Below are 22,908 nucleotides of genomic sequence, written 5' to 3' on the forward strand. Positions count from 1 at the left end.
AAATGTGTTGCCATAGAAGAAAAAAACAAGCTACTTAATTTGTACTTTCATCAAATGTTTTGCGACAAAACCAATGTAGCTGAAATAAAAACGTATTGCCATAAAAATAAAAACATACATCGGATTTAATGGATTTTCTATGAAGTCTCTTGATCCGAAAATTAAATGATTTAAGCTCTTTAATACTTTTTATAGAAAAAAGACCAATTAACAGCAATGAACAATGAGAAGTTGCTAATACTTCCAGGAACTAATGCTATTTATCAAACAGTTTGTGGTAACGAACTGTAGTAAGGATCGACCAGGTTTAATAGTAAGCAAACTCTAAAAAACGAAATTCTGATACCAATAGTTACATCAAAAGAATCATATTTTAATGCTGATTTTAAATATATAAGTTTCACCAAGATTAGACTTACTCATCAAACGTTACGTGCCTGAGAAAATTTGCCTTATTTTAGAAAATAGGGGGAAACACCCCCTAAAAGTCACAGAATCTTAAAAAAATCACACCATAAGATTCAGCCTATCAGAAAACTCTACTGTAAGAGATTCAAGCTCCTACTTATAAAAATGTGGAATTTTGTATTTTTTTGCCAGAAGACAGATATCGGATGCGTGTTTTTTTTTTTTTTTTTCCTGAGGGGTGATCGTATCGACCCAGTGGTCCTAAAATGCCAAGAGGGCTCTTTCTAACGGAAAATAAAAGTTCTAGTACCTTTTTTAAGTGACCAAAAAAATTGGAGGGCACCTAGGCCCCCTCCCACGCACATCTTTTCCCTAAAGTCACCGGATCAAAATTTTGAGATAGCCATTCTGTTCAACTTAGTCAAAAACCTAATAAATATGTATTTGGGGACGACTTACTCCCCCACAGTCCCCGTGGGAGGGGCTGCAAGTTACAAACTTTGACAATTGTTCAAACAGTTCGTGGTGACGAACTGTAGTAAGGACCGACTCGGCTCAATAGTAACCAAAACTCTAAAAAATAGAATTTTGACACCAATAGCTACATCAAAAGAATCAGATTTTCATGCTGATTTTAAATGTATAAGTTTCATCAAATTTAATCTTTTTCACTAAAAGTTACGAGCCTGAGAAAATTTACCTTATTTTGGAAAATAGGAGGAAAAACCCCCTAAAAGTCATAGAATCTTCGAAATCACACCATCAGATTCAGCGTATCAGAGAACCCTACTGTAGAAGTTTCAAGCTCCTATCTACAAAAATGTGGGATTTTGTATTTTTGCCAGAAGGCAGATCACGGATGCGTGTTTATTTGTTTTTTATTTGTTTTTTTCCCAGAGGTGAACGTATTGACCCATTGGTCCTAGAATGTTGCGAGAGGGCTCATTCTAACGGAAATGAAAAGTCCTAACACCATTTTTAAGTGACCAAAAAAACTAGAGGGCATCTAGGCCCCCTCCCACGCTAATTATTTTCCCAAAGTCAACGGATCAAAATTCTGAGATAGCCATTTTATCCAGCGTAGTCGAAAAACCTTATAACTATGTCTTTGGGGACGACTTACTTCCCCAGAGTCCCCGTGGGAGGGGCTACAAGTTACAAACTTTGACCAGTGCTTACATATTAATGGTTATTGGGAAGTGCACAGACGTTTTCAGGGGGATTTTTAGGTTGGGGGAGGAGTTGAAAAGAGGGGGATAGGTTGGAGGAACTTTCCATCGAGGAATTTGTCGTGGGGGAAGAAAATTTCCATGAACGGAGCGCAGGATTTTCTAGCATAATTTAAAAAAATGGAAAAAATAAATCTCAAAAGGTTTTTTCAACTGGAAGTAAGGAGCAGGATTAAAACTTAAAACGAACAGAAATCATTACGCATATGAGGGGCTCACCTCCTCCTAATACCTCACTCTTTACGCTAATGTATTTTTAATAATTTCAATTATTTATTCTACGGCTTTTGTGATTCAGGGGTCATTCATAATGAATTGGGACCCCCTCATATATGTAATAAAAACATGAGAATACAAAAGTTCATTTTTAAGTAACCAAAAAATCGGAGGGCAACTAGGCTTCCTCACCTGCTCCTTTTTTTCTCAAAATCATTCGATCAAAACTATGAGAAAGCCATTTAGCCCCAAAAAAAATAAAAATTCGTTTTAATTATTCCTCTGCGGAGAGCCAAAATCAAAACATGCATTGATTCAAAAACGTTCAGAAATTAAATAAAAAAAAACAAGTTTTTTTTAACTGAAAGTAAGAAGCGACATTAAAACTTAAAACGAACAGAAATCACTTCGTATATGAAAGGGGCTGCTTCCTCATCAACGCCCCGCTCTTTACGCTAAAGTTTTTTACTGTTTTAAGAAGTAGAGTTGAGAGAAAGAGTCAAACTTTAGCGTAAAGATCGGGGCGTTGATGAGGAAGCAGCCCCTTTCATATACGAAGTAATTTCTGTTCGTTTTAAGTTTTAATGTCGCTCCTTACTTTCAGTTAAATTTTTTTTTTTTTATTTAATTACAAATAGTAATGGTTATTATAAAGGTACAGACGTTTTCAGGGGTACCTTTTCGCTTTAGGGTGGGAGTGAGTCAGGCGAGGGGATTACGTTGGAGGATCTTTCCATGGGGAAATCTATCATGGGGGAAGAGAATTTCCATGAAGGGGGAGCAGGATTTTCTAGTATTATTTTAAAAAAACAATGAGAAAATAAATTAAACAAGAGCTAAGAGCTTATATGGCACTTGTGACGAGGCAAGAAGAGCTAAGAGCCAAGAGCTCATATGGTAGGAGCTCTAACAAAATTCTAAGAATCAACAGATTGATTTAAAAGGAAAATCAGAGGCTTAATGCCGTTCAGGATTTAAAATAAGAGCTCTGAATCACGATGTCCTTCTAAATATCAAAATTCAGTAAGATCCGATCACCCACTCGTAAGTTATAAATACCTAATTTTTTCTAATCTTTCCTCTCCCTTTAGCCCCCCAGATGGTCAAATCTGGGAAAACGACTTTATCAAGTCAATTTGTGCAGCTCCCTGACACGCCTACCAGTTTTCATCGTCCTAGCACGTCCAGAAGCACCAAACTCGCCAAATCACTGAACCCCTCCCCCCAACTCCCCCAAAGAGAGCAAGTCCAGTACGGTTGCGTCAATCACATATCAAGGACATTTGCTTATTCTATCCACCAAGCTTCCCGATTCCTCCACTCCAAGTGTTTTCCAAGATTTCCCCCTCCAACTCCCCCAATTTCAAAAGATCTGGTCGGGATTTGAAATAAGAGCTCTGAGACATGAATTCCTTCTAAATATCAAATTTCATTAAGATCCGATCACCCATTGGTAAGATATAAATACCCCAATTTTCACGTTTTCCAAGAATTCTGGTGTCCCCCTCCAATTCCCCCCCAATGTCACAGGATCTGGTCGGAATTTAAAATTGGAGCTTTAAAGCACAAGATCCTTCTAAATATCAAATTTCATTAAGATCTGGTCACCCTTTCGTAAGTTAAATACCTCAATTTTCAAAATTATCCCCCAACTCCACCAAAGAGAGTGGATCCGATCCGGTTATGTCAGTCCCGTATCTTAGAAAGATTTTTATTCTTCCCATCCAGTTTCATCCTGATCTCTCCGCTTTAAATATTTTCTAATATTTCCGGTCCCCCCCCAATGACGCTGGATCCGGTTGAGATTTATGATAACAGATCTGAGTTACGAGGTACTTCTAAATATGAAGTTTCATGAGGATCCGATCACTCCTTCGTGAGTTAAAAATACGTCATTTTTTCTAATTTTTCAGAATTAACCCCCCCCCCCCCATAGAGCGGATCCGTTCCAATTATGTAAATCACGTATCTAAAACTTCTGCTTATTCTTCCCACCAAGTTTCATCCCGATCCCTCAAATCTAAGCGTTTTCCATGATATTAGGTTCCCCTACCCCGAACTCCCCCCAATGTCACCAGATCCGGTCGGGATTTAAAATAAGAGCTTTGAGACACGATATCCTTCTAAAGGTCAAATTTTATTGAGATCCGATCACCCGTTCGTAAGTTAAAAGTACCTCATTTTTTCTAATGTTTCAGAATTAACCCGTCCCCCCCAACTACCCCAAAGAGAGCGAATCCGTTCCGGTTATGTCAATCATGTATCTAGGACTTGTGCTTATTTTTCCCACCAAGTTTCACCTCAATCCCTCCACTCTAAGTGTTTTCCAATATTTTAGGTTTCCCCCTCCCAAATCCCCCCCAATGTCACCAGATCCGGTCGGGATTTAAAATAACAGTTCTGAGACACGATATCCTTCTAAACAACAAATTTCATTAAGATCTGATCAACCCTTCGTAAGTTAAAAATACTTCAATTTTTCTATTTTTTCCGAATTAACGGGCCCCCCACTCCCCCCAGATGGTCAAATCGGGAAAACGATTTCTAATTTAATCTGGTCCGATCCCTGATATGCCTGCCAAATTTCATCGTCCTAGCTTACCTGGAAGTGTCTAAAGTAGCAAAACCGGGACCGACAGACCGACAGAATTTGCGATTAATAAAAAATATTCACCTGGAAGTAATGAGTAGCATTAAAACTTAACCGAAAAAGAAATATTAGGTATGCAAGGGGGTTCGTCTCCTCCACAATTAAATAAAAAAAACTAGCTTTTTTAAACTGAAAGTAAGGAGCGACATAAAAACTTAAAACGAACAGAAATTACTCCGTATATGAAATGGGTTGTCCCCTCCGCAATCCCTCGCTCTTTACGCTAAAGCTTTTAATTGTTTTAAAAAGTAGAATTATGGCAAAGAGTCAAACTTTACTACAGTTCGTTACCACGAACTGTTTGATTCGTTACCTTGAACTGTTTGATACCTTGCTCTCTTTACGCTAAAGTATTTTTAGTAATTTCAACTATTTATTCTACGGTCTTCGTGATTCAGGGGTCATTCTTAAAGATTTGGGATACAATTCAAGCTTTAGTGTAAAGAGCGAGGTATTGGCGAGGGGGCAAACCCCTTCATATACGTTATAAAAATACACAAATATAGAAGTTCGTTACGTAAGTTAATTCTTAAGGTATGTATGTTTATTGCAAACAAAAACGTTCGTAAATAAAAAAATATAAAAATCTAGTTGCATTTTTATATAACCAAAAACTTGAGGGTAGCTAGGCCAGCTCCCACACTCTTTTTTATCAAAATCATTCGACCAAAACTATGAGTAAGCCATTAGCAAAAATTATTCATGTGCGATGAGCCAAAATCAAAACATGCATTAATTCTAAACCGTTGAGAAATTAAATAAAAAAAAACAATTTTTTTTAACTGCAAGTAAGGAGCGACATTAAAACTTAAAGCGAACCGAAATTACTCCGTATATGAAAGAGGTTGTCCCCTCCGCAACCCCTCACTCTTTACGCTAAAGTTTTTTTTAATTGTTTTAAAAAGTTGATTTGTGACAGAGTCAAATAAAAAAATAAAAATAATAAATACAAAGCCAATTAAGGTATATAAACAAGAGTAGTGATACTCCCCCCTTCTAAACGGCCTATGCTTCATTTGCTCTCTACTGAAATCAATGTTTATGTCTAGATTTCTTACTTTTTATAATACTAACAAAAACAAAACAATACCACTCGGCTTATCAAGGCTTATAAATAAGTGTTCCTACCCCCTCCCTCTCTAACCTTGCAAAGGGCTTGAATTTCACTTTGCCATTGGCGTTTTGTTCAAAACAATGTGAATTTTGAGCAGTGTGTTTTTATTTGATATAACAGAAAAAACGACACAACAACAAAATACCATTTTCATACATACCGTTCAAACAGTTCGTGGAAACGAACTGTAGTAAGGAGCGACCCGGCTCAATAGTAACCGAAACTCTAAAAAACGAAATTTTGACTCTAATTTTGATACCATTAGTTACATCAAAAGAATCGCATTTTTATGCTGATTTTAAATATATAAGTTTCATCAAGTTTAGTCTTACCCATCAAAAGTTATGAGCCTGAGAAAATTTGCCCTATTTAGAATATAGGGGGCATCAAATCCTAAAAGTCATAGAATCTTAACGAAAAGCACACCATCGGATTTCAACGTATTAGAGAACCCAACTGTAGAAGTTTCAAGCTCCTATCTAAAAAAAAATGTGGAATTTTGTATTTTTTGCCAGAAGACAGATCACAGATGCAAGTTTTTTTATTGTTTTAAAAAGTAGAGTTGTGAGAAAGAGTCAAACTTAAAAAGAGCGGGGCGTTGAATAGGGAACGGCCCCTTTCATATACGGAATAATTTCTGTTCGTTTAAAGTTTTAATGTCGCTCCTTACTTGCAGTTAAAAATTACAAATGGAATCCCCATTCTTGTTTATAAGTCTTTTTGATATTTTTTTTTATATATTGCAGTTGCTGTTATCATAGGCAGCGCAATAGCGTTGACTAAGTAAAGAGCAATGTTAGCACAATGAATTTTTTTTTACCCCGGCACTTTGTATCGAAGGAGTTGTCGTAGAAACTTCGAAAAGGGCTCATTCGATGGGGAATTGAAAGGGCTAGTGCCATTTTTAATAATCGAAAGTGATTGTAGGGCAACCAACCTATCTCCTACGCCCATAATTTCCCCAAACACATTCAATCAAAAATAGAGATCGCCATTTTGTTTAGCTTAGTTAAAAGGGCCGGAAATTATGCCTTTAAGGATGACACCCCCCCCCACGGTCCTCAGGGCAAGAGTCCTAAGATGCCTGGGGGCATCTAAGGTTTATTTTATAGAAAGGGTGGTCATATAAAATTCAGGGGCTCATTGGATTGGTAATCAGAAGTTCTAGTCCCCTTTTTAAGATTCGGAGTGATCAGAGATCAGAACCCCCCCCCCCACACACACACACCTCGTATTTTCTCAAAATGCACCTGATGGAAATTTTGACATTGCCATTTGTTGTCGTAGACACTTCACAAAGGCTCATTCGAGTGGAAATTGAAAGGGCTAGTGCTCTTTTCAATAGTCAAGAGCGATTAGAGGGGGAAAAGTCCCCCTCCATGACCATAATTCCCCAAACCCATCCAATCAAAATTTTGAAAAATTTTGGCCCCATTTATAATAAATTTATTAATTTGAATTTTTTTTTTATGTCAGAATATTTTTTTTCAATTTTCAATTCTTTTTATTTACACTCAATCACCAAAAAACATACACAACTCTCCCATGAAGGGCACAACTGTGTCCTGCGCGGGAGCGCATGGCATTTATTAAACAAATCATCAACAATAATACACATCTCCTACCCCCCCTACCCCACCCCTATCAACTAATAATAATAACCTATAAATATTTATTAAAATACTGGGAGAGACATTCCAACTTCAATTTTCTAATTTTCAAAAAAATAATTTTTCAAAAATTATTCAACCTAATAAACCGTCTGATGACGGTAAATGCCAGACCTCGTAAGCGATTAGCTTTTTAAAAAGTATTAAATAAACGGACTTTGATTTAGCACCTCGAAGTGTCATTCAATATCGGAATTTTGATTCACCTATGACCGTTACATGGAAGGGGTTTATTTTATAGATTTTTTTTTTTTTTTACAGTTTGTTTTTCATTTTCTACCTCCACAATGAGAACATCTGAGGAGAATGTTTTTGTTTAATTTTCACTGGCTAGAACTATCCTTGTTTTTCTCCTTTACGAATATCTTTTTCTCGTCTTTTTTCTTTTTATAAATTAATAAATACAATATTGCTGAGACTTTCATGAATGAATATCAATATATACTAAACTGTCAATCTATATTTCATTAGATCCTTTCAGAAATATCGGTTAATATGACTTTCTTCTTTCTTTTTTTCGACAATATAATAATTAGAAAGTCACAGCTCGAAATAAGAACTGTTTTCAGTAAAGCGCAAATGAAATTCGGTTTCTACAAGGTATAGGAGGCGTTATCCCTACTCTGTTTGCTGTAATTTCGTTCATTTTAAGGTTAACTTGGCTATCTACAGTAATTTCTGTTCATTTTGGGTTTATTTATTTATTGATAGTGGTTTAAGTTTTTTTTTTTTTTTTTTTTTTAGTATTGAATTACTATTTGACTTTATTTCCAATCGTCTTGGCTTTAACGTAGTTATTTACTTTTCTTTAAAAAACTTACTTTGTGGGACAAATTTTTTAACATCAATTTTGTTTGTTTTCAACTGACATAGTATTTTTCATTCGTTAAGAATACAGATGGTGGACTATTTAGATAATGAACAAAAATTTTTCGATAATTTTTAACAATGTTGTAGCATAACGCTTTGGATGGATTGACACGGAAAAAAAAATTACGACATTACTGGGATTTAGTGGAAATAGTAGACAGTAGAAATTACTATTGAAGAACTAATGAAACCCAAACGACCAGAAAAAAAACAACAGTAAATCAAACATAATGAAAACGGATACTGATTCAGATGAATAAATAAATTCTATAACGAATAAAAATTAAATTGAATACTCCGTCAAACTAAAAATGAAAAAAATTACTTCAAATAATAGCTCACTTATGGGCTTACTTTATTAATCAGGACATGGCTTGCCCTTCGCTAATCCGTTTAATGGATTTACCCTTAGCTAACCCATTAAGTAGATTTGTTGGTTTTTTGCTCAATGCTGGTTTTTGAATTATTAATCAGATCTGGATTACCCTTGGTTGGTCTATTAAGTGGGTTTGGCAATTTTTGGTTAATTAATGAGTTTGGTTTATTAATTACTACCAGGTTTGCTCTTGGCTAATCCATTAAATTGGCTTGGTAGTTTTTGGCTTATTAAAGGCTTTGGTGGGTTCATACCTGGTTGCCCTTGGCTAACCCATTACGTGGCTTTGGAAGTTTTGGGCTCGTTAATGGGTTTGGGTTATTAATTACGACATAGTTTATAATCCCTTAAGTAAATATGTATGAGTTTAACTCCTTGATCTGTTTCGCCCGTAGAATGCCCATGAAGTTTGTTTGCCCGTGTTGTTCTCATATAACGAAATTCACTCAACAATTAAGACTTGGTTTATCTTTGGTTTTGGCTTGAATTAAAATCAAGTAGTTGGGGGGGGGCATCAAGCTATGGATGATTGTTTTAAAAAAACTGAGACAGATAGTCCGAGTGAGTGAGATGCAAATATAGCATAGGCTCTTTTTAGGATTGTATAAAAATGATGTCATTTCACTTGTTGATAAATATGTCTTTCATCCATCAGTAATAGGCTTGGCTTATTATTAACGACCTGATTTACCATTGACTAACCCTTTAAATGGTTTTGACAGATTAATGAGTTTATTAATCCAGATTGATTTATAAACTACAACCAAGTCTGTCCTTGGTTAACCCATGAAATTGGTTGAGATTAATGGGACTGACTTATAAACTAAAACCAAGCTTGTCCTTGGCTATTTAAAAAAAAATTTGGCTAATAGAGTTTGTTATTAATCACCACTTTGTTTGCCCTTGGACAATCTATTAATTGGGTTTGGCAGTTTCGGCCTTACTGGAGGTGTTTGAACTATTAATCGTGTTTTGGATTGCCCTTGGTTAATCAATCCATTAAGGGAGCTTAGTAATTTTTGGCTTATTAGGTCAGAAATATTAATCATCACCTGGTTTGCCCTTGGACAATCTATTAAGTGGGTTTGGCATATAAATAGTGTTTTGGATCGCCCTTGGCTAATCCACAAAGGGAGCCGAGTAATTTTTGGCTTATTAGGTTAGAAATATTAATCGCGATCTGATTTGCCCTTGTCCAGCCCATTAAATGGGTTCGTTGGTTTTAGCTCATTAGTTGCTTGGCAGTTATGGCTCATTAATGGGCTTTGCTTATCAGTCAGAACCTGGTTTACCCTTGGCTAGTCCATTAAGTGGGTTTGGCAACATTCGGGTAATTTATGGGTTTGGTTTTTTACTCTCGACCTGGATGTTATTTGTTGCCGGGCACCCATTTTTGGGCACATGCTCATTCATATTTTTGGCTGTATCAATAAAGTGTGAAATTTTGAAATTTTTCGTCTAATATGAATAGTGTCATATGTTATCAAGACAGTTATCATATGTCGCCCTCTATAAATTTATTAAATAAAAAACTAGTTTTTTTTTTAACTGAAAGTAAGGAGCGACATTAAAACTTAAAACGAACAGAAATTACTCCGTGTATGAAAGAGGCAGTTCCCTTCTCAACGCCCCACTCTTTACTCTAAAGTTAGATTCTTTCTCTCAATTCTACTTTGTTAAACAATAAAAAACTTTAGCGTAAAGAGCGGGGCGTTGAGAACCGAACAGCCCCTTCCATACACAGAGTAATTTCTGTTCGTTTTAAGTTTTAATGTCACTCCTTACTTTCAGCTAAAAAAAACTAGTTTTTTAAAATTTAAATTCTGAACGTTTTTGAATTGATACATGTTTGATTTTGGCTCTCCACGCATACATTATTAAAATGAAATTTGCATATTAATTCTTTTTTTGGATAAATGGCTTTCTCTTAATTTTGATCAGACGATTTTGAGAAAAAAGGGGTGGGGGAGGAGGCCTAGTTGCCCTCCAATTTTTGGTTACTTGAAAAGGCAACTAGAACTTTTAATTTTTAACGAACGTTTTATTAGTAAAAAAATTACGTTTTAACTTAAAAATTAAGAATTAACTTACTTAACGAACTTTTATATTTTTATTATGTATATGAGGGGGTTTGTCCCCTCTTTATTACCTCACTCTTTACACTAAAGCTTAAATTTTGTCCCAACTCTTTAAGAATGATCCCTGAATCAGAAAGGCCGTAAAATAAATAGTTGAAATTACTAAAAATATTTTAGCGTAAAAAGCGAGGTGTTCAGGAGGAGATGAACCCCTCATATGCGTAAAAATCTCTGTTCGTTTTAATTTTTAATGCTGCTCCTTACTTTCAGTTGAAAAAACTTCTTCATATTTATTTTTTTATAATAATGCTAAAAAATCCTGCACCCCCTTCATTGAAATTCTCTTCCCCCATGACATATTCCTCCAAGGAAAGATCCTCCCAAAAAGCCCCCTTCCCTCACCCCCCCCCCAAAAAAAAAGAAAATAATCCCCCTGAAAAACGTCTGTACACTTCCCAATAACCATTACTGTATGTAAGTTTCAAGTTTCTAACTTACATCCCCTCCCCTGGGGACTGTGGGAGAGTAAGTCATCCCAAAGACATAGGTATTATGGTTTTCGACTATGCTGAACAAAATGGCAATCTCAAAATTTCGATCCGTTGACTTTGGGAAAAAATGAGCGTGGGAGGGGGCCTAGGTGTCCTCTATTTTTTTTGGTCACTTAAAAAGGGCACTAGAACTTTTCATTTCCGTTAGAATGAGCCCTCTTGCGACATTCTAGGACCACTTGGTCGATACGATGACCTCTGAAAACAAAACAAAAAAAAACAAATAAACACGCACCCGTGATCGGTCTTCTGGCAAAAAATATGAAGTTCCACGTTTTTGTAGATAGGAGCTTGAAACTTTTACAGTAGGGTTCTCTGATACGCTGAATGCGATGGTGTTATTTTCGTTAAGATTCTATGACTTTTAGGGGGTTTTTCCTCCTATTTTCCAAATAAGGCAAATTTTCTCAGGCTCGTAACTTTTGATGACAAAGACTAAATTTGATGAAACCTATATATTTAAAATCAGCATAAAAATCCAATTCTTTTGATGTATCTTTTAGTATCAAAATTCCGGTTTTTAGCGTTTCGTTTACTATCGAGCCGGGTCGCTCCTTACTACAGTTAATTACCACGAACTGTTTGAAAATTATTATACACAGTCATATATTACCTTCTACAAAATTAGGAAATTACCGCAGTTCATCGCTACCACATCTACATTTTATGTTATTTTTTTAGGGGAAATTGACAAACATCTGAGGGTATTAGGAAGTACCATATTTTCGTGTGTTGATCTATTAAACCAAGAAAACAAAAAAGCAGAACTGAAAAGTCAAACACTTTTCATCAACACAACAAACACAAAACAAAATAATTTTCGAAACACAACACTTTTAATCCATCAAAATAAAACACTAACAATCAGTTGATTCTCCAATACAACTAAACACTCAAGAGAAAGCGAAATCTTCTTGGGCTGTTTCGTGCTACATGGTTTTTATTGATTTCCTAACATATTTATTTATTTTTTTATTAACTTCAAAAACGCTTTTCATAAACGAACTTTTTTCAAAGAAAAGTAAAGATTCATAATAAAATTTAAGAAGAAACAAAGAACGATAAATAAAAGTTCAAATAGGTATAAATCCTTTTAATGGACAAAGACAAATTTCACAAATAAAAACTAGATATTTCGGTTACATATGCAGTGACCGTCTTCAATAGTAACACTGCTTTTGATGACGGCCACTGCATATGTGACCGAAATATCTAGTATTTATTCGTGGGTTTTGTCACTGTAGGCTATACGATAAAAAAAACACTGCTATAGATGAATAAATGAATTCTAAACCGAAAAGATATTAAAATGAATTATCTAAAAACGACCAGAAATCACTACAAACAGAAATCCCCTTATCTTTTTAAAGGTAATGGCTAAAGGTCTAGCGGATCATGGTTTGCGCTTTACTGCCAAAAAAAGTAGCAAAAAATTTCCTCTTTTATAATTACAAGTTCGGGAAATCAAGAATTTCTGCAATTAATAGAAAGCAATACCATTTCATATTGAACAATCAGTCTACTTTCATCATTTTTTTTTCCAGTCATCTTGATTATTATAGTGATTTTTTTTGTTCATATTTTGATGAATAGTAAGAGCCAAGAGCTCACATGGCACTTGTGACGAGGTCAGAAGAGCCAAGAGCTTTTTCCCACCAAGGTTCATTACAATCTCTCTACTCTCTAAGCGTTTTCCAAGATTTCTGAATTCCCCCTCCAACTCCCCCAATGTCACCGGATCCGGTCGGGATTTGAAGTAAGGGCTCTGAAACACTAGATCCTCCTGAATATCAAATTTCATTAAGATCTGATAACCCGTTCGTAAGTTAAAAAAACCTCATTTTTTCAAATTTTTCCGAATTAACCGTCCTTCCCCCCCCCCCCCGGATTGTCGAATTGGGGAAGCGACTATTTATAATTTAGTCTGGTTGGGTCCCTGAAACGCCTGCCAATTTTCAGCGATCGCTATATTGATCACGTATCTAGTTTCGGATCTTCTTCATGTGAAAATTGGGATGGTCCGGGATTCGAATCTGAGACCTCTTGCACCCTAAGCAAGAATCATACTTCTAGACCACAAGCCATACTTAAGAAGAACAATCGTTTATTTTATCGTCAAATAAAATTCTTCTCGACTATCTTGTTCGCTCGCTCCCTCCCAGATGGTCAAATCGGGGAAGAGACTATTTCTAATATAATCCCGTCTGGTCTGTTATATGCCTGCCAACTTTCATCGTCCTAGCTTATCTGAAAGCCCCAAACTAGCAAAAGCGGGACCGACAGGAATTGCGATCAGAATATATCATTTGGTAAATACCAAGTGCCATAAAAACCACACCGTTCAAAATACACAATGTTTTTAACAAAATTCAATTAACCCTCAAGCCGTTTAGACGGTTTGGGAGGTAAGAGGAGTAAACCCCTTCTTATTTGTAAACCCTGATTAGCCCTTGTTATATTATTTATTGTACTGTGATATCATTCCCTCGATATTTTGACTTGTGAAAAACACACAGCTGAAAATACAAATCGTTTAAAGTAAGACGTAAATGAGGCTATGGCCTTTAGAAAGTCTAGGGGACGGTAGCCCTGCTCCTCTTTGCGGTAATTTTTGTTCGTTCTAAGCTCGACTAAATAATCTGTTTTAACATCTGTTCGGTTTACGGCTCATTTACTTAACTGTTGCGACACTTTTTGTCAATACCTATGAAGTCATTATTTATTTTAATTTCTGTTCGTTGCGGCTTTCTTTTATTAATTGATAGTAATTTATTTTGTTTTAAGATTGAATAGGACTTTATTTCTGTTCGTCTTAAGTTTTAATATAGGTCTTTCCTGTTTAGAAAAACTTTTTTTAGGAACTATTTTTTTGTATTAATTTTAGTTCGTTTTGTTTGCCAAAGTTTTATGTTTTCTAATATTACAACTTACTATGAAGAGGGGTTGATTGAACATGAAATACCAAACCACAAGAAGTGTTGTCTGGCCACTTAAACAAGACCATCACTTTCAGAAATCTCTTACACCAGGTGGCACGTGCCAAGCGTAGCAGAAGTGTGCCAGACATGGTGGGAACTGCACGGCACACGTGGCGTTGAAAGATGCACCCAAGGTGGCGTAAATTGGGCACCCCTCACACCCAATTTTTACCTATAATGAAGGAAATGTTTTTGTGCCCTTTGATGGGCACATCAAAGGGCACAGCAATTGCGATCGCTATCCCTTTTTTGACAGAGCATCTTTTTGGCGTTGAAAGATGCACCCAAGGTGGCGTAAATTGGGCATCCCTCGCACCCAATTTTTACCTATAATGAAAGAAATGTTGTTGTGCTCTTTGATGGGCACATCAAAGGGCACAGCAATTGCGATCGCTATCCCTTTTTGACAGAGCAATCCTTAGCACTGAAGCACTTATTTGACATAGTGACTATCGTTGTATTTCCATTTTGGCAGAACAGACACTTATTCAAGTTAAAACTGCAACCCCAAGCCAGAGGACAATCCCTACCGAATATTTGCCAATTCAACTAATCCTCCGATAATCCTTTGCTAAGACTACATTTTTAAGTACCTACAATAGAAATAATAACAAAATTATAACATCATTAATATAGAAGAAATTTTATTTATACTATTACTATATTCACTTTCATTTGTCTTGCATCAACCCCCCCCCCCCTCAAACACCTTGAAATAGCTCTGACCTTGTTAGTAAGCCATGTCATAGGCAGCACAATAGCGCTACCTACGTAAAGAGCATTGTAGGCACAATCTATTATGTTTTTTTCTGACAAGCCATTTCTTATAGAAGGAGTTGTCATATAAACTTCGAAAGGAGCTCATTCGATTGGAAATAAAAAGTTCTAGCGCGCTCTACAAAAAAACAACAACAAATGAATGTGGATTTCAGTTTAATATACATATACTGATATTTATTCCTTAAAGTCTTAATAGTTTATGATTTACGAAAGTTAAAAAATTTAATATGTATTTTGTTTTAAGTAAAGTGCAGATTATGCTCTGGTCTTGAGAAGGCATGGGGGGATGTCAGCTCTACTGCAGTTAATTTCTGCTAGTTTTCAGTTTTATTCGGTTGCTTATTGTAATTTCTGTTCGTTTTGGGTTTCATTTATTTATTGATTGTGATAGTGGTACTTGGGAGATTATTTGGCTTTATTTCTTCTCATTTTTGGTTTAATGAGGCTCTTTACTTTTTTTGAAAGACTTATTTTATGGAAAAGTTTTTTGATTTATTTAATGAAAAGAAGAGGCAATTGCACATGAATTATCACAGGATGCAGAACACTGACCTAAGGCGTTGATTCAGCAGTAATCTCTATAGAATGAGGACATTCTCTTCAAACATTGAAAGAATATTCTATGAATCATAACTGGATATAAGATCAAGTTTAGCCATTGGACTTGTCACTCCTCCTTGCACTTTCAAATAGACCAGTTTGTAGTTTTTTGCCTATTTTTTCAGTTTCCAAAAATGGGAACACCGAATTAAATAAGTTAATTTTTGATAGCATTTTGAGCTCCCTATTTTACTATTCTACTATTAAAAATGGGAACATCGAATTAAATAAGTTAATTTTTGATAGCATTTTAAGCTCCCTATTTTATTGTTCTACTATTAAAAATGGGAACATCGAATAAAATAAGTTAATATTTGAGTGCATTTCGAGCTCCCTATTTTACTATTCTACTATTAAAAATGGGAACATCGAATAAATAAGTTAATTTTTGATTGCATTTCAAGCTCCCTATTTTACTGTTTTGCTATTAAAAATGGGAACATCAAATAAAATAAGGTAATTTTTTATTGCATTTTGAGCTCCCTTTTTTACTACTGAAGCATAATACCAAATTCATCTGTAATATCAGGCTAAGGAATTTTTTCCTGCGAAAAGAAGCATAATACCAAATTCATCTGTAATACCAGGCTAAGGATTTTTTTCCTGCGAAAACTTTCACTTGAGAATTTATATTTTATAGTAAGAGAAAGACTATTATAGCATAGTCATGAGCCAAGGTACTTGGGCAAAATAAGAAAAATTAAAATTACAAGTTTTAACCTGAAAGTTCCAACTTAATACCCATTGCTGTCGCTGAGATGTCGCAGATATGCCATTTTGACAACTAGACGTATGTATCATCTTTTGATTTAACTCATTATCCCCGTCAACATCCCCTGAAAGTTTCAACTTAGTTGCTCCTAAGATATTGATCAAGCTTTCCTTTTTTACGATCAAATATATAGTTAAAGAAAAGTCAATTTGGATTATTAACAGCTCTTATCCCAAATCCTGTAGCGGTCATATTATCTCCTGTGAAATATTCACTGGACTGGAACTTTTTACTATTTAGATAACTTATGTAGGCTTTACATTTTTAGATAAATTTGTTCAGTAGGCTTTAGAATGAAAGGCGTTAAAACAGTGACTTCAATAAATTATGCAGCAAGCATTATAGCAGTCCAAATAATAGGCAATGTTGGGCTACAGACTATAGCCGGATGTAATACCAGCAATTACTCATTTCCGACTTCAGTCTGTCTCTAGCTTAAGTCCCTTGACAAATTACAACTATAAGACTTCATTTTCACAGTCCTTGGTACTCCAACTACTTGTTAAACAGGTTAAACTTATTAGTTATTGGTAGCAGGTGACAAATAAAGTTTTTTAGTGACAAAATACAATTTCTTTTGTCTTTTCAAATATATTGGATTCATACATACGAAACATTAAATGACATTTGCGACTCATACATCCCATACTTGCATATAAATGTTTTCTTTTTACTGTAAGTTATTTATTACTGATTTACCCAATTCTCAACATCAGTTCTTGTTGACGATTATTCCCTGTTTGACTGTCCCATGGTTTGGGACCCAGAAAAAGTTACTTTATGTTTCCCTTGTAGCTGTACCCTGTAGCCCTTAGCTCCAGTTATTCCTCCTGCCCTTTGTTCTTGTTGCCATGAGGAATTTTTAACTATGTCAAATTACAAGTCTAGTTTCAATCCAGATTTGGAGTTATTTCAGCCGTTGGAATTTAAGAGGCTAGTAAAGCCCATCCTTACTGAAACCAGGCGAGGTGCCGTCTGATGCCTGGTGCCCCATTCTTCGTTACTCTCAAATGTGAATTTGGCAGGGCGCGAAAATTCCTACTTGAATAGTGCTATAAAAGTAGTATTGCTAAATGACTAGGAACCCGTTGATTTTCCTCTTTTTATTGGTGGGTTATATTTAGCACATGCATCCCTTCTCAAACGCCAGGTCACATCCAACCATCCAATCACTCAGATGAGAGTGAGATAATTGTCAGCATCTTCTGCGGATTTCCCTCTTCAAACCCAAGTCTGCAATGGTCATACATCCCCATTATTCGAGTGGGCCACAATTCGAATCATTTTGGGTGGTAGGGGATCTTCAGCCAGATGTTGCCTGTGGCAAGCAGAAATTGTAACCCGCAGTTTGGAAGAATATATATCCACATACCATAAAGAAGCAGCATTTTCAGCGCAGAGAACTATTTAAAGTCAAAAACCGTTTTGTAAAAAGTGGACCTAGGTTGTCAAGGAGAAATCAAGCAGGTAAAAAAAAGGCTTGTTGTCTTTAAGCTGCTACTCATACAAGTAACGGAGTTCTGCTTTCTTACCTCTTATGCATTTTAAAGTGCCCAAAAAGACAAGTATGCAGTCGTTCTGTGTCGAACAGACTTACCAAATACAGGATAATGTTTTTAATTGTTCTTTTTGACACTAACACTGATCTCTTATGCATTTCACTCTTTGAGCTACGATAAAGGGAACAAAAAAAAGTTAGCCCTCTTGTCTCTTTTGTTGTTTTGTGTCAAAGTCGTTTTGTGTCAAACAGACTTACCAAATACAGGATAATGTTTTTAATTGTTCTTTTTGACACTAACACTGATCTTTTATGCATTTCCAACACTCTTTGAGCTACGACAAAGGGAACAAAAAAAAGTTAGCCCTCTTGTCTCTTTTGTCGTTTTGTGTCAAAGTCGTTTTGTGTCAAACAGACTTACCAAATACAGGATAATGTTTTTAATTGTTCTTTTTGACACTAACACTGATCTCTTATGCTTTTCCAACACTCTTTGAGCTACGACAAAGGGAACAAAAAAAAGTTAGCCCTCTTGTCTCTTTTGTCGTTTTGTGTCAAAGTCGTTTTGTGTCAAACAGACTTACCAAATACAGGATAATGTTTTTAATTGTTCTTTTTGACACTAACACTGATCTTTTATGCATTTCCAACACTCTTTGAGCTACGACAAAGGGAACAAAAAAAAGTTAGCCCTCTTGTCTCTTTTGTCGTTTTGTGTCAAAGTCGTTTTGTGTCAAACAGACTTACCAAATACAGGATAATGTTTTTAATTGTTCTTTTTGACACTAACACTGATCTCTTATGCTTTTCCAACACTCTTTGAGCTACGACAAAGGGAACAAAAAAAAGTTAGCCCTCTTGTCTCTTTTGTCGTTTTGTGTCAAAGTCGTTTTGTGTCAAACAGACTTACCAAATACAGGATAATGTTTTTAATTGTTCTTTTTGACACTAACACTGATCTCTTATGCATTTCCAACACTCTTTGAGCTACGACAAAGGGAACAAAAAAAAGTTAGCCCTGTTGTCTCTTTTGTCGTTTTGTGTCAAAGTCGTTTTGTGTCAAATAGACTTACCAAATACAGGATAATGTTTTTAATTGTTCTTTTTGACACTAACACTGATCTCTTATGCTTTTCCAACACTCTTTGAGCTACGACAAAGGGAACAAAAAAAAGTTAGCCCTCTTGTCTCTTTTGTCGTTTTGTGTCACATTACAACAACAAAATATAAAAAGAAAATTTATGTTTTGTGGAGATTTTATGGTTGGCTTCCACTTTTAATTCCAGTTTTTCCTCTGTACATTGTGGGTATTTTTTGTGCATACTCGTATTTGAAAGATCTTCATGTTCAAATATTCTCAAAACCTGACAAATTATTGCAAGTATTTCAAATATGGATACATATACTATATTCAAACATATTATCCTCGCTGGGACCTTAGTAGTCAAGAAGCGTCGCTAATCTGGTTACTTACTACTTCAAACATGTTAAAAATAAAACAAAAAAAGTGGAGAAAACATGAATTAAAGTCGAAGCGACCCATCAAACCTGTTTAATATAGTTATCTGTATTTTACTAAGTTCGAATTCTGTAATTATTTGATTTTTTCAGAAGAGTGAATAGACAAAAATGTTACCAAATTCAGAATCAATAAAATTACACACCAAAGGCACTGAGTTATGATAATTTACTGTTAGCAATTGCAGAACACCAGCAAAACTTAAAGCACTTGGAAGCTTCCTTTGAGCAAATGGTTGAAAAGCAAATTTAACTCTGCCATAAACTTTATAAATTCCCTAAATTTTACGTATGATTTTGGTAAATTTTATTACTGAAAAACTAGGAAAATAATAAAAGCTAGGATAAAAAAAATTGAGAAAATTACATACCAAAGGCACTGAGTTCTGGTGATTAATTGGTAGTAATGGCGGAACATTGGCAGAGCTTAAAACACTTTGAGGCTTGCTTTGAGTAATGGTTGTTCCAGCAGGTAAATTTAACTGCGGTAAACTGGACTGAGGAGTAGTAGGTGTAGGAGTCACTACCTTAGGAGTCCTAGGCGCTGGAGTTCTTGGAGCTGGGGGTGTTTTTTTCACTTTAGATTTTTGAGTATTTGTGTCAACGTCCACTTCCTCTTTTGGCATTTGAGCCACTTTAGTCAAGAATAATTTTTCAAGGGTTTGAGCCATTAAAACTACGTCCTCTCCAGGTTTATTGTAAACATAACAATTAGTAAACATAGTATTGAAATCTTGAATACACTCTTTAGCGCTCCAATAATAATTATTTTCTAGTCGTTTCTTTATTGTGCCTAAATCCATTGGCTGCTTAATAATCTTGTGATAATCCTGGGAAAAAAAAGTGATAAAATAAAATGGCTCATTATATGGCTCAAATACAAAAGGAAATACAATACATTGAATTATATAATGCATTATTACCTATAAAACAATTATTACATGTGGGATTATTACTCTAATAATAATTGTTTTCAAATCGTTTTTTTTTGCGCCTAAATCCATTGGCTGCTTAATAATCTTGTGATAGACCTGGAAAAGAGTGGGGAAATAAAAAATGGATCAAATACAAAATGAAATAAAATACATTGAAGTATACAATACATTATTACCTGTAAAATAATTATTACATGTGGGATTATTACTCTAATAATAATTATTTTCAAATCGTTTTGTCGCAAACTGGCTCAAATAAGAGATAAATACATTAAAATTACACGCGGGATTACTATGCCCGGATCTACCGTTCACTATCTTATCTATGTTATTAAGCTTATTTCAAGATTATGAAAATTCTAGGCTAATATCACATTCTCGTCAATGTTACAACGTTGAATAAACAAGCAAAACAAATTAATCAAATTTGACAATTTAATTAATATATGAGATCAGCAGCGAAAAAAGTTAGGCTGGCATTAAAAACGTGTTTTTAACTCATTCTCTTTCATTTCAATGAATTGCCTCGTTTCATCACAATTTATTTATTAGTCCTGGTTGAACTTTGCTGAGGTAAGGATGCTGGGACTGTTTTGAAAAACTGTTCATTTTAGTTTTATTGATTTTATCCTCTTGTAAGTTGTTTTTTCTTATATATTTTTGTATTGCTGAGGACGGCCCTTGGACATAGGGCCGAAATATTCATTCTAATTTGTTTCCCACTGTCTTGAGTAATTCCCTATTGTTCTTCTTGTTTTGGTGTTTACAATACTTTTCGTAATCCTTCTTCTATAAAACGATGCCAATGACAAACCCTTTATATTATTAAACAAATCACTGAAATGCAAGTTACAAGTCCGGAATTCTGTCCGGAAATACAAGTTCAGAATTCTGGGGAACCTATTACATCTACTTTGGCGACAATTAAAAATTATGTGATGGTATTCCAAATGTGAAAGTTGTAAATTCTCACATTTCTCAATGCGTCAACTCTGAAATGCGTCAAATTTGAGCAGACTGTATGTCTATTTTAGCAGACTAAGACAATCATTTATTTAATATACTTATTGAATTTGGTTATTATACAACAAAAGATATATTATAATAATTATTATTAATATGCTAAGTCAAAAGCATATCATATACTGTCCAATAACTGGCACATTATGGCAGGTATGTACGCAAAAAAAAATCTTGAGGCAGGGGGGCGAATAGTAAAAAAAAGAAGGAAAGAGTGATGAATAATAAAAAAAATAATTATTTGAAAATTTGAATAAGAAATGTCAAATGTTCAAAAACTCAGAAGAACTTAAGAGTTTAGGGATTCGAGGGGAGGGGCTGTGGCCCCATACCCTCCTCTCCTGCGTACGTTCCGTCATTTTGAAAAATCTTTATTGCTGTGTTAAGATTGCCTATTCTCAAAATTTCCTAAAATTAGAAGACATATACATTTGAATAGGTGACTTTTCGATAATCCTAAATCAATAGGGTATCTCTGAAGTGTCAGGTGATAGCATCTAAGCCCTTTTCTCGACAAAGTTGTCATGCTGTAAAATTGCCGAAAAAAACAAATCGATATGGCAACATTTCTTTTGCTACTGCTACGAACTGGAGCAAAATAGGAGCAAGAACTTAACGAATCTTAAACTAAGTAGAACTTCCAACTTCCGTTAAAATGGGAGCTCTTTTGATATATTTGGACCACTGATTTGATAACCCCCCCCCCCGCAAAAAAAATTAAATGAACACTATTAGTATGGTTATATTATATGGCTAGATGTGGTTCAATCCCGCTTTCTGGGGATGTAATGAAAGAAAGGTTTAAATTGCTAGGGTAAGTTCTGCGGATGAAGGATGACATATTGCCGGAGATTGTACTTTTTGGCTAACCATCTAGGGCTAAACGGAAAGCAGGTCGTCCTCGTCCGGGGTGGGATAATGTCATGAAGAAGGATTTCAAAGAAATAATAACTTCCTGGGAGGGTGCAAAGAGGGAAGCTTTGATTAGATTGGGATGGAGGAGTGTGTGTAGCTATGTTGGCCCCAGGTGGGATAGTGCTTTCATGAGTTGCTAGTAGTAGTAGTATATTCTATGGCTATTAATCTCAGCAAATTATGACTACTGTAAACAAAATGACAGCTACTCTCCTTCAACATTGGAATAAATTATGGCTACATTGTATAGCCATTCGTGGCAATACATTATGGCTTCAAAATTACGACTGCTTTTATCATGGCATTTAGTTACAATAAACTGCGGCTACTATGAGAAAAACTAAGGCTACTCCCTTCCTAAATTTAAATAAATCACGGCTATTATGACAAAAGTTGTAGGTACTTCCTTCCTAGATTGCACCAAAATATTGTTATTATTACCACAACGGCAAAATTGTGGCTACTATTGACAATAAATTATGGCCACCACAAACAGAATTAAGGCTACCTTCTCTCCTGTGCTCCAATATTGGCTATATTGTATAGCTTACGACTAATATAAACAAAATTATGGCAACTTCTCTCCCATATTGCAATAAATTAAGGATACTAATATGATGGCTATTAGTTGTAATAAATTATGGCTATTATGAACTAAACTATGGCTACTAACGTCTGACATTACAATAAATTATGACCACTATTAGTATGGCAACGATATTATGGCTAG

General features: G+C 35.2%; 1 protein-coding gene across 1 annotated transcript in view; it reads right to left on the bottom strand.

Moving 5' to 3' along the window:
* The window catches only part of LOC136036689 (bromodomain-containing protein 3-like), a 131,461-nt gene that overhangs the window by 94,567 nt on the left and 13,986 nt on the right, over nucleotides 1–22,908 (bottom strand). The window contains exon 3 of the mRNA XM_065718999.1: nucleotides 19,680–20,138. Coding sequence (XP_065575071.1) covers nucleotides 19,680–20,138 — 459 coding nt within the window. The remainder of the gene's footprint in view (nucleotides 1–19,679; nucleotides 20,139–22,908) is intronic.

The sequence above is a fragment of the Artemia franciscana genome, chromosome 15 (genome assembly GCF_032884065.1).
Source record: "Artemia franciscana chromosome 15, ASM3288406v1, whole genome shotgun sequence".
Classification (NCBI taxonomy): domain Eukaryota; kingdom Metazoa; phylum Arthropoda; class Branchiopoda; order Anostraca; family Artemiidae; genus Artemia; species Artemia franciscana.